We start from the raw sequence: 16,225 nt of genomic DNA, 5'->3' as shown, positions 1-16,225 counted from the left end.
GGGGTGTGGGCGAGGGAGCGGAGAAGGAGCGAGGGACCCCGGCGGGGACACCCCACCCTTCCCGCCCTCAGCCCTGAGGGGAGGAAAAAGGGCGGGAAGCGCCGTGCGCGCGCGGGGATNNNGGGGGGGCCGTTAGCGCCCCCTCGCGCCCGCGGCGGCCGTTGTGAGGGGCGGAGGGAGGATGGCGGGGGGCGGCGGGCGGCCCCGCTGCCCCCCGGGCGCTCTGCTGAGCGTGGCGGCCGTGGTGGTGGTGGCGGGATGGGGTAAGTGGGACTAGGGGTGGGAAAGCACCTGCGGGGCTGTGTTGGTGGGAGGCCGGTTCGCTCAGAGGGTGGTAAGAGGGGATGGGAGCGCGTCAGCGAGTCCCGCTTGCTGAGCTGGGGTGGGGGGGATCTCCATAGAACATTCCCTCAGAGGGGCAGATTGAAGCCCTGTTAGAGGGGTCAGGTGGGCTCTACTGACACCCTGTTGGTGGGTGCATCTCCACTGTGAGGGACAAATGTCCCCAAAATACCTTCCCTCAGAGTGGGAGATGAAGCCCCTCAAGAGGGGACAAGTGGGCTCCATTGATACTGCTCCACTGTGGGGGACAAATGTCCCCAAAAATCCTTCCCTCAGAGTGGAAGATGAAGCCCCTCCAGCGAGGACAGAGTGAGCTCCAGCAAACACCCCTTTGGTGGGTGCATCTCCACTGTGAGGGACAAATGTCCCCAAAAATCCTTCCTTCAGAGTGGAAGATGAAGCCCCTTAAGAGGGGACAGGTGGACTCCATTGACACCCCATTGGTGGGTGCATCTCCACTGTGAGGGACAAATGTCCCCAAAAATACCTTCCTTCAGAGTGGGAGATGAAACCCCTCAAGAGAGGAACAGGTGGGCTCCATTGACACCACATTGGTGGGTGCATCTCCACTGTGAGGGACAAATGTCCCCAAAAATCCTTCCTTCAGAGTGGAAGATGAAGCCCCTTAAGAGGGGACAGGTGGACTCCATTGACACCCCATTGGTGGGTGCATCTCCACTGTCAGGGACAAATGTCCCCAAAATACCTTCCTTCAGAGTGGGAGATGAAACCCCTCAAGAGAGGAACAGGTGGGCTCCATTGACACCACATTGGTGGGTGCATCTCCACTGTGAGGGGACAAATGTCCCCAAAATACCTTCCTTCAGAGTGGGAGATGAAGCCCCTTAGTAGGAGACAGGGAGCTAAAGCCCCTTAAGAGGGGTTGTCATAAGTTCCAGTGACACCCCGCTGTCCCCCAGGCTCAACCTTGGGACACAGCAATCAGGCAGGACCACCCCAGTGTGCCCATGGCCTGAAAAAAAACCTATTTCCAATAATTTCCACCTCTCCTGGGGATTCTCGTCACAAAAACCTTCCTGCCCAACATCAGCCTGCTGTTTGCCAGAAAGGAAAGGGCTGAGAGATCCCTGCCCTGTGTCTGCTCAGGGTCATGCTACAGAACATTCACTGTATAGTCAGATTTTACAACTATTTTAGTGGCTTTTTGTAGAGATGAACCAGAGGTTCATCTGGTCTAGAACCTGGTACATCCAGGCAGGTTTGCAACATGGACACTAAAACAATTAAAAAGGGACAGGTCAAAAGCAAGGGCTCCTGCTTGTTGCTAAGAAAAAAGCATAGGGGAAAAGGAAAAGTAAGGCAAAAGAAACAAAATGAGACAAAAGCCAGGGTGAAATAATTAACGATCACACATTTAGATTGATCTCTAATATTCTGATTACTTTTCCCTGCAGTGAGAGCAGAACAGAAGGAAGAGCAATCTATTGATTTAATTGGAAAGAATGAAGTTTATGGTGACACCAGGCATGAAGGTAAACTTGTCAATTTTTCCTACCTAGATTTCATTTTTACTAGAATTTGTAGTTTTAAGCCCAGGGATCATTTTGCAGCACCAGTACACATGGAACCTCGTATGCACAGGAACAAGAGAAAGGGGGATGGGGATGGAAATATATTTGTCCCATAGTGCTGCTGGAAGAACTGATGAAATTTTAACATCTAAATGAGGGTTTCACTGAAAAATCTGGTGCTTTTTTTATGCCTGTGCCACAGTTTGTGCGTGGGACACGAGTGTCTCCCTCCAACAGTCAGCACCAGGCACGCTGTGGACAGTTCCAAGATATTAATTAAGAACAAATGGAGATTAATCTTTAATATTACACTTTGCAAGTCCAAAACTGAAAAATACACTTCAAACACAATTTTCAATGAGGTTTTTTTTTTTTTGTGATTTCATTCAATGTCAGCATTTTACATCATTTACCTGATTCTGTATTGCAGTGAATGTGTATGTTAAGGTGTTCACAAACAGCCCATTCCTGGTCTGTATGGATCTGGCTCTTTCTCAAGAAAGAATAATAGATCCCAGCTATTTGTGGACGGGTCCAGATGGAAGAGATTTACAAGGTTAGTTTGGACTAAAAATATCACAAATTTTTCTTGTTTCTATTCACACCCCCAGTGGTTTCTTAGCCCTTTGCCAGATATTTCCACAAATTCTGACATTAAGATTCCATTTCTCTTCTCCCTCTAAAAGTTACAGATACTTTTGCTAAAAAGGAAATTTGTAGTAAATCCTAAAATTCATAAATTTTAGATCATTTCAGGCTAACGTGAACCACCATCATTATGCACAGGAGCAAGATTTCTTCTTCAAATGTTCTAGATGCATCAGAAAATGAACAATTCTGGTAATCCAGTATTTCTATTTTAGGACAAAGCTATGTGAATCTGACAGACACAGGGAAGCTGATGCTGATGGGTTTCATGGTGTCAATGTCTGGTGCCTACACTTGTACTCTCTCCCACAAAGTCATCGAAACCACAACACAGGAAGAAATAGAAATGGTTGAGGCCTATAAATTCATGGTTTATGGTAAGACTGCTAAGTTAGGAGTGAGCACATGGCCTTTGAAGATTGGTGGGTTTGTGAGCTCTGTGTTTATTTCAAGGCTTGATTTAAAAAACACCAAAATAATTCAAATTTTATCCTCGAATAGAAAATAAACTTTTTTACTAGCAGACACACATGCACCTTTTCAAAGTTTAATATTTGTGTTCACAAGGATATATGGCAATAAAATAATGTCTACCCTTAGGTACAGAACTAACTGCAAGAGTTCCAGAGTTATCTGAGATCTACACTCCAGCCCCTTCCACCTCCTGTAACCACTCCTCACCAACATCACTTCCCACCCACAACAACCCAAAAAATCCTTGAGAAACACTAACTTTTAAAATAATAATAAAATAATTGCATAGAATTTGCACCCATCTGTTTCAGACACACAGCTTTGCAGACATGCTGGTTCTGTGCCATTTCACTATTTACTCCTTCTTTTGTTTTTATTATTGGGAACAGAGTCTCCAGTAAGCACACAAATTCCTGTGTACTTCAAACTAAAATATCTCTTACTATTGAGTCAGCTCTGTCAAGGACGAACGTGTTATGACACAATTAATGACAGTGCTTTATTTATTTATTTACTTTTGAATAAAAGCCTATATTTCAGATACAAAGAACTGATAATCTAAGGTTCAATCTGTGATTACACCCCAGATTCACACCCAATCATTTCCTCCCAGCCTACAGGGAAGCTGACCATGCCTATCAGGTGTCTGTTCGCTTTAGCACAACGGGGTGCAGGCTGACAAACAACGGCTTGTTCATCGAGGTGTTAAAAAAAATCCTCAACAGCAGCATCTCCCACCTGAACTGCCACATCACAGAGTCATCCTACAAGTGCCACTCTATCAGGACACCAAAGAATGGCCTCCAGTATGAGCTGTTTGTTAATTTTCTAGGTAATCAATTTCAGTGCTTGCTTGGGAGGGATCGTTTATTGTTATCAGCAACTTGTGAGTGCTACAAACAATGTCTGAAAACCAGCAGAGTCAAGAGCACGTCCAAAAGTTGTTCTGGGTTTGATTTTTTTTTTTTTAATTTTTTTTGGAGTCCCTGTATTTTTTTTCATTGCCCACAGATGGAGCTAAAACGCAGTTTTTGTGTTAAATTTAGCGTTCAACTTTTTACAGTCCTAGCGAGAGCTGCTATTACCAAGGTTAGAGAGGACTGTTGGAAGGAGACAGCCCATAATATGCCCAAATGTCACTGTTATATTTAGGTTTTTCAGTATTTGATTTTTAATAAGTCTGGGACCACTCTGCTTTTAGAATTATAGAATGATTTGAGTAGGAAGAGACCTTAAAGCTCATTCAGTTCCCCCCTGCCATAGGCAAGGACACCTTCCACTGGACCAAGTGGAAACTCCCATCCATCCCAGCCTCTAATTTTTTCTTGATTCTAGGAAACTGCACAGAGCTAAAGCAAGAGTCTTACAATTCCCTCATGGCAATACTGAGGTTGTTTCACCTCACAAACAAGTTAAATCTGCCCTGCTGCTGCCTTGAGTTAGAGATGGTTTATCACTGAGGGAAGGAAGTTGTTCTTTAATTCTCTGACCACATTCACTCCTGTATCTGTTCTCACCGCACACTAAGAGGGACCATCCAACAGGTTATGGAGCAGTTTTATGGATATTTTTCCCTAAGAAAAGTCAAGAAACTTTCATGACCCAAAGATTTTAAATTTTACATAAAACTTCAGCCCTTTTCAGGCCCTGAGGTTGCTATGTGAGACATTCATTCCATTCTCTCAGCTTAGTGTATTTCCCCCCAATTTATATTGGTTTACCTTTGACTCCTACTAAACAAAGCAAGGAACAGGATAGGAACCACAAGGACCTAATCTATCTTTTTTTCCCTTTTTCATGGATCTTTTTTCCTCCATCCACAGTCAATCCATTTGCACCAGGATGGGAAAAAGTTTGTCACGAGATTCCTTATGACTGTGAAGATGTGACAAACAGGAGAGTCCGACAGGTTCTGTGTCAGTCACCTTGTGTCTTCTCTGCCTCTTTAACACCCACCTCTGCCTTAGCTCCTGCAGATATGACTGGTAGTAATCCATCTTTACCCAGATTTTGTGGGATTAATATTGTAAGTGACGATTCATGGATTTAAAATAATTCCATTCAGGAAGAAAAATGGGTTTAGAAGTCAAATTGATACAAATAGCTTAAAAAAAACCAGTTAAAACATCAGGCTCATTACTTGCTTTGTATTTGCATCTAATAATAAAGAAGGATAAACATTATTATTTATATTGAGCTTCCAGTCCTCTAAATGAAATTTTTGATTTATGATTTGGTCAATGGAATGCAATTTAAAGTCTACTGTAGCCAATTTCTAAAATCTATTCTCTCTGCCCGCTAAATATTAAATCCTGGGATCAGCTCACATCCTAGGTCTGAATCCAGGCCCCTTGAAACCAAGGAACACTCCCAATTAAGATGACAAGTCAGTGTGTGGAAATCAGGACTAGAAAAATATTTCCTGATATTTTTAAAACAACAAAAATCAAGTATGCTTTTATTCTCCCTGTACTTCTGAATTTTAGGCAGCAGAGCGAATAGGGAAGTTTTTCCATCAGCTGAGGCACGTTTTGAAGTATGAGTTTCAGGCTGTTCCTACAATACAGTACGTGGAGAACAGCTTCTCCATGACTCCCATCGACAGCTGTCGGCCAGGTTTTGGGAAAAACCACTACACCCACCAGAACTGCGCCAGCTGCTGTGGTAAATATAAAATACATCCCTTTAAATATAGCTCATTGATTTAAATATAGCTGATTAGAGCTGGGCACAGAGCTCTGGGGAGGGATTAGGGAAATATTGGGGTCAAAACCAGGGATATTTCTGTTCATCCTTTGGGAGGATATTCACATTATAGTTTTAAAGTAATGATAGGAAATGAGCCAGTGGAGCATGTCAGTGCATTCACAGGTGTAGTTGCATTTCCAAGCAAAGTAGAAGCAGTCCAGGGGGTTTCTTTCCTTCCAGGTGTCACTGGTAAGTGACAATCCCCAGGATCCAGAGCCCATAAGAAACAATTCCCTTCATGGAAGTCCTGCTAGAAAATTCTCTGCTGATTTTTCAAGTTCTTTTGCAGCACCTGCTGCAGGTTGTAAAGTTGGGGGGGATTTAGCCAGAGGCTCAGGGAGCTCTGGAAGGGCAGGAGATCCCACAGGGCACTGGGAATGCTCATGGGGATGTCTGAAGGCCCCCCCAGGATGGGGGGAAGGTGGCTGGAACCCCAACTCTGTTCTCTTCACAGTGGTTTGTGGTCCTGGAACTTACAGTCCCAACAACGAGGTGATATGTCGGACCTGTGCCAGGCCTCAAGCCAGAATGTATGGAGCAAAATCCTGCTATTAAACTGGCAGAGACTGGAAAGCCAAAGAGCAGCTGTGAAAGAATTCTTGGTGTTGTGGTGTTCTTTTCATTTTAGCTGCCAATCCTGGAATCCTCCGTTCCCTTTGGAACAAAACATCCTCATTCATACACCCCTAGGTTTTCCAGTGTTCAGGGACCCCTTAGACTGGAAAAAGCACTGCTTAAAACACAGTGTTCATGCAAGGAAAACTAATTAAATGGGAAAAAAAAAAAGAAAGTTTGTCACGTGGCTTAGTGCAGAGTCTGTTACTTGGTGGTGACACCAGACACGCCACAGCTTTGTGCTGCTCAGAGAACACAAAGGAGCTGCAAACAATTCCAGGCAGGATGGCAGGTGGCTGTGGTGGAGTTATGTGCCAGACTGGCATATGCCAAAATCTCTGTGAGGAATTTCTAGCAGTTATTAACAGAAGTATTTGATCTTTGAGATTTAAAAGCATTACGTCCCCCCCCCTTTTATTTTTTTTTTCCCCTCCACGTTTCTTTCACTGTTTCTGAAATGTTCCAGCCTGGACATGAGGAGAAAGGAAAATCAGGTCTCTAAGACAAAAGAGAGGGTGAGTAACAGATTACACAGCCCAGCATTCAGGAGGATTAAGAACCCAGGTTATGGTTCTCTCCTTGAATAAAGAGGGAATATTCCAGAGGGAAGCAGAGAGTCTGCAGAGCCTCTTCCACCTCCTCCTGCTGCATCTTCCCCTGCAGCTGCACCAGACCCTCGTGCAGGGCCTGGCTGGCCCCAGGTGCTGCAGGAACAGATTACACCAGCTGTGAATTCCTGACGAGTTCACCGGATGATACAAATTGCCAAAGCACTGAGCTAATGGGAACGTTTTCTTCCCAGAGAGACCTCACCCCCACCCGCTTTGGAAGGTTAGCTGCTGGATCTGTAGTGATCCATCACCCTGCTCACAGAGTGAGTAAAGATTGTCTGACCACTGTCAAGAACTTCATGTGTAACTCCAACTGTTCCCCAGCCCCAGCTGAGCCTCCCGTGGCTCAGCTCCTGGAGCATGGGCTTTCAGAGCTTCTTTCTAAGCTGTTCCCTGAGGGAGTTCCTACCTTCCAGGCTCACTTTATTGAGGGACATCAGAGAACTCAGTTTCTTTGCACACACTGGGCCGTGGAAAGCAGTGCCCAGCTTCCCTCCTTTCTTTCACAAAGCAAAACTAAGTCAAGCAAAAGAAGCACCTCCCACTCAACCACCCCAACTTCTTACAACATCTCGAAATTCCTTGGTGGGTATTCATCCAAAAATCGACCCGATTCAACCCAGTTTAACTTATCCATAGTGACAGGAACACAGCAGGAGACAGCACGGGCACAGACCCCGCTCCAAGCTCTTCAGAGTCATTACTTATTAAATACTAAGGAATAAAGTGTGCTGTAATGAGCATTTCCACTGCCCTTGGGCTGATTATCCTCGCTGCCAACTGGACACTGTGCACAGCTCAGGCTGAGACAGATGAAGCAGCCGGGCTCAGCGGTGCTGCCTGGTTCTCTTGGCCTATTTCTGCAGGAGGAAATGCCACATGCATCAATTATGAGGGAAAAAAAGCTGGAAGTACCTACTAAGTGCTGTGGAGAGTCACAAATGACCTGTACTCCCTCCTAAAAGCTCTTACAGTACCTTCACTTCTTCAGTGGGCCTCAAACTGAGTGGGAAAATTTAAGTTGGATACACAGAGGAAATTCTTCCCTGTGGGGGTGGTGAGGTCCTGGCACAGGTTGCCCAGAGGAGCTGTGGCTGCCCCTGGATCCCTGGAAGTGTCCAAGGCCGGGTTGGGCAGGGCTTGGAGCAGCCTGGGATAGTGGAAGGTGTCCCTGTCCTGACAGGGGCTGCAGCTGATGAGTTGTAATATCCCTTCCAACCCAAACCATCTCGGAATTCTATGATTCTAAAAGCAGAAAAATAGCTCAAATATTTATGTATCACATTGCAAAGGAGTGTGTGTCAGTGATTCTGTGGAGTCTCATAAAAACCTGACAGGAAGTGGCTTCTCTCTGACCTTTCCTGTGTGAAAGTCCTCTGCATCCAGCTGGGGCAGCAGCTGAGCCTTTTCAGCTGAGCCTTTCGTGGCTGACACCATCCCTCACACCTCTCTCTTCCCTGTCACACCTTGGGATGTACAAATCCCTGTGATCAGCTCTCACCTCAACTGTTCCCACCCCTCTCTACCTCCCACAGCTGCAACAGCTCTGCAAGATCTTTCCTCACTTTTTTAAACCCTCCTCAAATCCTCCTCTTCTGCTTGGCTCTGGCTTTACAGGAGGAATCATGGAAAGCTGGGCTGTGCCTGATGCTCTTGGTGAGGTGGGGAAACTCCATCACCCCTGTGAGGCTCAGCCCTTTGAACCCCACTTTAACCTGCCCTGCTACCACAGCTCCAACCTCACTCTGTGCCAAGGATCATCACAACACCTTAAGAACACTGAGGAGTCCTCACAAATAATAAATTTAGAACTTCAAACTTCCTGTCCTCTTCTCCACACAGACCTCCTGGATCTCAGCACGTACTGACAGCACACGAGAGCTTTGAAACATCCACAAATGGCAAAAATAACAGGAATAATCTGCCAGCTGGAAGCTGCAGCCCATTGTTTTCCCATCAGAGCTGCCTGGAACAACCCACTTGAGAAACACTTAAGGAACACGTGTTCAAACATTCACTGCAGAGCTGCAAGCAGTGATGGGACTCATCCATCGGGTGACAGTGACACTTTGGCTCCGGTGGGAAAGTTGTCTTATAACTCCCTGCAGCAGCTTCATTAACCCACAATCAAGATGTTCCTCTAAATTTAAGCTAAGAGGAGTTGAAGGAGCCACAGACCTGTCCAGGACAAAATTCATGTCCCCTGCTCACAGGTGATAAGGAGAGGCTGTGGGAAGCAGGCAGAGCAGTGCCCTGGGACTGGCACATCCCAGGAACTCGTCACACCTGGCATGGGTGTGGTGGAGCCCTGGCTAATCCGTCCCCCAGGAATTCCTCCAAGGACACAACCAGGAGTCGTTTTGGTGGAAAGATGCTTGAAAACAAAGCTTGACCAAGAGTGGAGTGTGTTCCAAGAGTGCCCAGGTGACACTGAAAGTGCCACAGACACAGGTCCCCTGGTACTTCCACAGATGCTAATGGTCCTGGGTCTTCTAAGACAGGAAAAATACCTGGAAATACAAAATTTCCCTCTGAGAGTGAAAACTTTGAGGGTCACACAATTTTATTAATTGGTACAACTTCATCCTAAAAGAGCAGCTGTTGGAAAATGATCCCTGGACTCAGCCATGCCTGCCTTGGAGGAGTGATGAGAGGGAAAATCACCAGGGAGTCTGGAGGGGAGTGTGTGGCTGGCCGAGCTCTCAACCACAGGCACAGGAAGTGCTATTGTGATTTTTAGCCCTGCTTCATTTTCCTACCCACTGAAATTAAATTTTCTCCTGCCCAAGCCCAGTGACCACACGATGTGCCCAGCAGCCTTCCTAAAACCACTGGCATCATCAGATTAATGAGTCCTGTGCAGGCAGTGAACAAGGATGATTCATTATTGGCAGCAATGCAGCTGTACATGGATTTTTTTGGGGGTGAAAGAAATAAATAAGGTCCCTGAGTGAAAGGCGGGTGATGAAGTGTAGCCTGGCTTTAATCCCAGTGTAATTGCTGCCATCACTCCTAATTATTGATAAATATTTTTCTAATTGTGGAAATTAAACAATTAGACATCCTTCCTTCCCTCTTGGAAATCTAATCCGTTCAAAGTTCAGGACGCAGTCTGGGAACACATTCTACTTGTGGGCAGGGGAAAACAGGGCTTCTCCCAAAACTTCCTCCCAAAACTTTCTCCCAAATCCCCCCCTTGCCACCAGGCAAATCCTGCCATGTCCCCTGGCATATCCTGGGGGTTTCCTAGGAACACTCCTCCATCCCTGTGATCCCAAGGGATCCCAGGGCCAGGCAGGCAAAGAGTCATCCCTGCCAAGAGGATTCAGGTCATAGATCTTGCCCCAGTGACACGTTTTCCTCCATCCTGGAGAGGAGAGCAGGCCGGTTAATGACCAGGAGGGCAGAGCTCCTTGGAAGTTAATAACGGAGATTTACCGGAGTGCTGGAACGCACAGAAGGAGGTCACGCTGTTAATTCTCCTGCTGCTGATCCCTGTGGATAAATCTACATCAGGAAATGAATTACCCAGAGAGAGGTATTAAAAGGGATGATTCTAATTCCTTGCTGAAGGAGAAGTGCTGCCTTTAACACTGAGCCCCTCGTACCCACCGTGCCGAGTGCCAGCTCCCACCCTCAGCAGGATCTGGCTCCACAGCACCTTGCAGCTGGAAAGAGTGGGATGAGAACAATCCCTCCTTGAGATTTAAGCCATCTGGCAGGCTGTGTTCCCCTGCTCTCAAGACCCCAGGCTGGCCACAGCACCCCCAGGAAATATCCTCATAAAGTCGTTTTTCTGTTCTTCCCCATTCCTTGTCACACCTGATTAAATATCTGACAGTACTGACAGCCTAAATCCAGCACAGTTCCATCCCACACCAAGTTACCTTCCCAAATCTTACTGCAGATTTTTGTTAGACTTCTTGTGTATTTTATCCCCCTGCACACCCACACAGGCCAGTGGCTGTTCCACATCCAGACAAACCCCTGGAATCCACTTCCTTTCCCCTGTGCTCATCAGTGTGGGCTGTAATGAGCCTGATGGTTTCCATCCAAGTAACTCCACAGACAGGATCCAGAGCAGCGCTGACCCCGGGGCACTCAGCATCATCCAGCCCCGTGAGAGGGGACACCGGCAGGACTCCAGGGAGCCACGGCCCCACGGACAGGGTGGCAGCTGGGGGCACATGTCCTGCGTGTCCCCCAGCCCTCCCCAGCTGCTCCGGGAGCCGCGGGAGGAGGATCCCCAGGGAGTGACCGGAGCGGGGGACAGCAGCCATCTGCTCCAGAGCCCGGGGTCCGCGTCTGGAGACAGCCGAGTGACAAACAAGGTTAATGTCCCACGAGCGGGAGCTGTCACTCTGCGTTAGGACCCGGCTTTCACCTTTCACGGCACAAGACTCCAGCACGGATCACCGGGAAGAGGCGCCGGCAAACCGGGACGGGGCTGTGACCGGAGAGGCCCCGGTGGGACAGTGGTGTTGGAAGGGCTTTGCCCCTCCCGGCAGTCAGGATCCTGCCCGTGTACCACGCGATGCCGGGGGCTGCTCGGTGGGGACGGGAGGGCAGGCAGCGGAGCAGAGCCCCGGGGAGCCACTCCACGGTGTCCCGGCTGTCGCGGGGACCGGCACCGTGCCAGCGACCCGAGCCGAGCCGCGGGTGTTCATTATTGAAGGCTGCGGCAGGGTTACCGGAGGGACGGGTGTCCTGTTTCTGCAAGTGCCTGCCCACAAAGAATCGCCTGTCGCGGGCACCTCTGTCCTTCCTTTGCAGCCACAACGTCACCAGGGCCCGGTGACCCACAGACACACACACCAGCACACGCCGGCCACCGGCTCCAAAGTAAAAGCCAACTTTATTGTCGTATAAAGTAAGAACTAAAATGTCCCTTAACCCAAACACAGATGGGTCAGGTGGTCCCGGCTTCCCCCATGCTGCGGGCACAAGCGGTGGCCTGGGGGGAGCAGCTTGGGGGGTTCAGTCGGGTCCCCCCAGCCCCTTTTCTCCTCAGGCTGTTGTAGAGAGGGAAGGAGCTGCCGTGGGGCTGCGGGGACACCCAGATGGGAGCTGGGGCTGAGGTGTTTGTGCGTTGCAGAGCTCCTGCTCTGTGCTGGAATCAGGCACTTGTGGAAGGGTGGGCCCTGCTCCTGGCCAGCTCAGTCCCACGGCTCCCACCAGCACCGGGGCACGAGGGCACGGGCAGCGGCTGGAGCTGCCCACACCAGGGGCTGAGGCTGGGCCTGGCAAAAAGGCAGGTGTGGCCCGGTACAGGGGAGGTTCCAGCAGCTTTGGTTGATGCTCTTGGTGAGTTAAGGCAATTTAGCATTGGTTGGTTTAAAAAAAGGCCAAAACCAGCAAAACCAGATGTCCCAGAGGCCAGACAGGCAGGTGGAAGAGCCTGGGGCTGCTCTGGTTTTGCTCTGAGTTGCCACTTGGACCCTGCATGCCCAAAAGTGGGCACTGACCCCTGCCTGTGCCAGCCCTGCGCTCAGCATCACCTCCACCACTGCCACCAGGAACCTGCAGCCCAATACTGGAAGCATCAAGAAGGGACTTTGGGATATTTTAGGGGAGATTCAGGCTCCTGACAGCAGTGCAGGGGTGGGGAGAGGACAGAGGAGCCGCGGCAGCTCCCTCCATCCTGCTTCCCATCACAGTGACCGGTCAGCAGCTTGTGAGGTGGGAGCTCCCCTCCAGCAGTGACACGAGCAGATGGCCAAGGGTGCTTGCCAACACCCTCCCTCATGGTCCCCGAGAGCACCGAGGGGAAACCCACTCCCCCAACATCCCAGCAGGACTGGACCCACTGCCAGGACCCCTAGCTGCCCCTCCATCAGCACCCACATCCCTTGGCAGCCCCAAAGGGCTCTGCCCCAGAGAGTTCATTCCCCGTTTGGTTCTCGTTCCCCACACTCCGAGGGGAAAGGCCCTGGGTTTGCCCATCAGCGACCCCAAGGCTGAGTGGGGACCCCCATGCCCCTTGCCCCACCTGGCCTGAGCGCCGGGAAAGGGGCGGGGAGATGAAACGGAAGATGGGGCGGCATCAACCGGTGTGTCCCCACCCCCTGCCCCACCTCTTGGTCCCTCCAGGGCCAGTGACCTGGCAGGGCACTGGCCTTGCACCCGTACTGCTCCTCCCCACTGCCCTCCCAGCAGGGATCCAGGCCCAGGCTGCCCTGGGCTGCCGTACCATCCCCTGGGCAGCCAAGGGGAAACCAGGGAGAGAAAACACCGATTCCGTTAATGCCCCAAGGAATCTCTGCAAAGGAAATATAAAAAGTTTTAGATGAAATCCAAATGTCCAAGTCAGTCAGAGCAATGGCCACATGCCGGGGGATGCTCCGTGTTGCTCCAGTCCTGCATAACTTGGGAGGAGCTGCGGATCCTCCGTGCTCATGTCTGATATCCACCCCTGACCTCAGCCACCAGAGCCAGGGACTCATCAGCCGTGGCTGCTCCTTCCAGGAGGAGAACAGAACAAATCCATGAGTATCTCTGTGCGATGCCAGTGGCTGGTGACAGCCCCTGGAGTGGCCGGTCCCCAGCTTCACACATCCCCATGTCCTGCAGGATGCTGTGCTCACACCACAGTGCTGATGGTGGACGACTCCTCCGATCGCCGCTGTTTGCTGGGCAGTGACTTGAGATATTCCAGGTGCCGCCGGGCGTCCTCCTGGTTCTGCCTGACGTAATAAACCAGGTAGGAAATCACCATGGCGAACCAGCCGAACATGGTGACCAGCATGGCGATGTCCGTGGTCTTCTTGTACACGTTGCAGAAGTCTGTGTTGGCAATGACCTGCAGGAAAGCTTTGCCCACGTGCTCCTCATGCGTGGAGGAGTCGCACACGATGCCCCCCGAGGAGTCGGCCGCCAGCTCCACCGCACGGATCAGCTCCTGCAGCCGGCAGTCACACAGCCACGGGTTGTTGGACAGGTTCACCTTGGCTTTCAGGTTGCTAAAGGCGTCTTTGCTGACCGACACCAGCCTGTTGGAAGACAAGTCCAAAGAGTGTAGGTGCTCTGCCAGGCCCTGGAAAGCTCCAGTTTCAATTCTGGCGATGGCATTGTGGGACAGATCCAGCTCCAGCAGGAGCGGCAGGTCCCGGAAGGCATCGCGAGGCAGGAAGGGGATTTGGTTGAAGTCCAGGTAGAGCTTGTTGGTGTCATTGGGGATGTCCCTGGGGACCTCAGTCAGCTGAGCGTTGCTGCAGCGAAAGGTCTTCAGCCCCTCCTCTTCTGAGGGGTAACAGCCCTTGGGGAAGGCAGCAGCTGGAGGGAGGCAGGAGCCCAGGAGGAGGAGGAGGAGGAAGAGGCTCTGCAGGAGCAGTCCCATGGTGATGGGTCGAAGGAGAACCCCTTGTGCCGCAGTCATGGTGCTGCACTGTCTTCCTCACACTCACAGTGCTTCAGCTGGACTTGGCACATCTGAGACAGGGACAACAAGGGGACAAGCGTCAGGCTAGGGGAGACAGGGGCAGAACTGTCACTGTGCTGGCTGTGAGCACCACATCTGACCCTATCCATGGAGCAGGGGCAAGGATGGGGACCAGGACAGCCGTCATGGTTCATGCTTTCCCCCATGCCTGGCCATCACCCCGCTCTAGGCTCCTGCGTGGCAGGATCAGGGCCCAGGGGCTGGGCACGTCTCCTGCGCCGGCAGCTGGGTTGTAACAACCGGAGGCGCTCGGGCTGAGCCAGAGGCGGGGTGAGCTCCCGCCCTGCCAAGGTCACGGCGCCGCGATCGCTGCTCGCAGGAGGCCGATGCATCCTGCGGCGGCCGGGGAACGCACCAGCGCGAGCCCCGGCTCCGGGCGAGCGGCCGCTGCAGGCGGCCCCCGGGGAATGCCACGGAAAACATGTGCAGGCAGCGGCTCAGCAGGTTCCTGTTCCCGGCTCCACTCTCCGGGAGCGCCAGGGGCACACGCGGACACGCGGTTGGTTTTCTCCTGCCGAGGGGACCGGCACAGGTGGGTGCTGGGTGCTGCTGTGCTCTGCCCGCTGCCACCCCACCGTGGGGTCGGGCTGCTCACACCACCCCGTAACCATGGGCCCCATCCAGCCCTTGATTCCGGAGGGGAAAAGCGTCAGCAGGAAAGAAACAAAAACAGAAAAAGGAAATTCACTGGAGCTGAGCGTGCAACGAGTTCCCAGGGTGGTGGCAGCAGATAAGGGCCGTGTCTGAGTGCTCCGAGCGCTGCCCGGCTCTCCCAGCCCTGGGTCCCACCACGTCCAGGGGTCCCAGCCTGTCCCTGTGCCGGCCGTGGCAGAGCAGCTCTGGGAGCAGGATCCAGGTGCTCTCCCACCATCCCAAAATCGAAGCCACTGGCGCTACAGGCACCTGTGTCAGCCTGTCGGGCAGAGCTCAGTGCTGCTGTGGGAGCCCCGAGCTCTGCCACCAGCAAAGCTGCCTCTGCTCCCACTGCTCCCCGGAGCACCCCAACACCGCAAATCTGCTTCGGGTGCTGCCCGGGGCTCCTCGGTGTGGTGCAGAGGAGGCCACCCAAGGGTGGTCTCCAAGCACAGGCAGGAGAGCACCCGAGTGCTGGGCACTGTCACACAGCCCTGCCACGCCGACACACCCCAAGGTCACACCTGTGCAGAGCTCAGCCTGCACTGCCGGAGCCCCGGGATCCAGGAGGGTCCTCAGAGGGAACCAGGGCACACCAAGGGCACCGGGACCCCGGAGCCCACACTGCACCAGCCCCCCAAGTCTTCCAAGTGGGACAAACACATCCCCTTGGTACTCACTTCCCGCTGCCCGGGAAACCACCGGCATGAGCCGGGACCCGGCATCCCGGGAAGGGGCTGCTTCGTCCAGGAAACCGGGACACCCCTGCGGGTGGGATGCGGACCAGAAACGGCAACGGCGACAGCCAGCCAGCCCCTGCCCCACCGCGGGGCTCCCAGCCCGTAGCAGGGCGCGGGGACCCCCAGCCCGACCCCGGGGGTCGCCGCCAGCGCCAGGAAATGCTGTTGAGGAGCCGGGGGCAATACGGACGCTAGGATTCTACGTGAGCCCGGGGATGCCCGGGGATCCCCCCGGCCCCGCTTGGCACCGGGGGCGTCGCAGGCGAGGGAAGCCCCGGTGCTTCCCCGGGGGAAGCTCCGCTCTGCGCGGCGCTGCCGGCCCTCCCCTCCCCGCCTCCCGCCCCACCGGGGGTCCCGCTGCGGACTCACCTGCCTGTGCAGCCCCCGGCGGCGGAGCGGCCCCGCGCCCCGGGCCGGAGCGGCCGCGCCCCGCGCAGCGCGGCG

At 52.1% G+C, this 16,225-nt stretch overlaps 2 protein-coding genes across 2 annotated transcripts; one reads left to right on the top strand and one right to left on the bottom strand.

Annotated features, from left to right (window-relative positions):
• Positions 1-181: 181 nt before the first annotated feature.
• On the top strand, positions 182-6,299 carry ZPBP2 (zona pellucida binding protein 2). The gene is made up of 8 exons (XM_041463022.1): positions 182-263; positions 1,758-1,835; positions 2,305-2,430; positions 2,738-2,899; positions 3,610-3,828; positions 4,820-4,905; positions 5,483-5,660; positions 6,199-6,299. The coding sequence occupies exons 1-8, from the start codon at positions 182-184 to the stop codon at positions 6,297-6,299; spliced, it is 1,032 nt and encodes a 343-aa protein (XP_041318956.1).
• Positions 6,300-11,808: 5,509 nt separating this feature from the next.
• LRRC3C (leucine rich repeat containing 3C) lies at positions 11,809-16,212 on the bottom strand. The gene is made up of 2 exons (XM_041463027.1): positions 16,151-16,212; positions 11,809-14,398 (listed from the first exon to the last, which is right to left on the bottom strand). The coding sequence occupies exon 2, from the start codon at positions 14,343-14,345 to the stop codon at positions 13,551-13,553; it is 795 nt and encodes a 264-aa protein (XP_041318961.1). The 5' UTR covers positions 14,346-14,398; positions 16,151-16,212; the 3' UTR covers positions 11,809-13,550.
• Positions 16,213-16,225: the final 13 nt, after the last annotated feature.

Source organism: Pyrgilauda ruficollis, unplaced genomic scaffold (assembly GCF_017590135.1).
Source record: "Pyrgilauda ruficollis isolate IOZ18807 unplaced genomic scaffold, ASM1759013v1 scaffold161, whole genome shotgun sequence".
Taxonomy (NCBI): domain Eukaryota; kingdom Metazoa; phylum Chordata; class Aves; order Passeriformes; family Passeridae; genus Pyrgilauda; species Pyrgilauda ruficollis.
The sequence above is the reverse complement of the archived record's forward strand: the minus strand, read 5'-3'. Positions and strand labels throughout refer to the sequence as shown.

Coding starts and splice junctions, on each gene's coding strand:
- ZPBP2 (XM_041463022.1), top strand. CDS start 182: ATGGCGGGGGGCGGCGGGCGGCCCCGCTGCCCCCCGGGCGCTCTGCTG. Junction 3,829..4,819: donor GCTGTTTGTTAATTTTCTAG/GTAATCAATTTC, acceptor CTCCATCCACAG/TCAATCCATTTGCACCAGGA. Junction 5,661..6,198: donor GAACTGCGCCAGCTGCTGTG/GTAAATATAAAA, acceptor TTCTCTTCACAG/TGGTTTGTGGTCCTGGAACT.
- LRRC3C (XM_041463027.1), bottom strand. CDS start 14,345: ATGACTGCGGCACAAGGGGTTCTCCTTCGACCCATCACCATGGGACTG.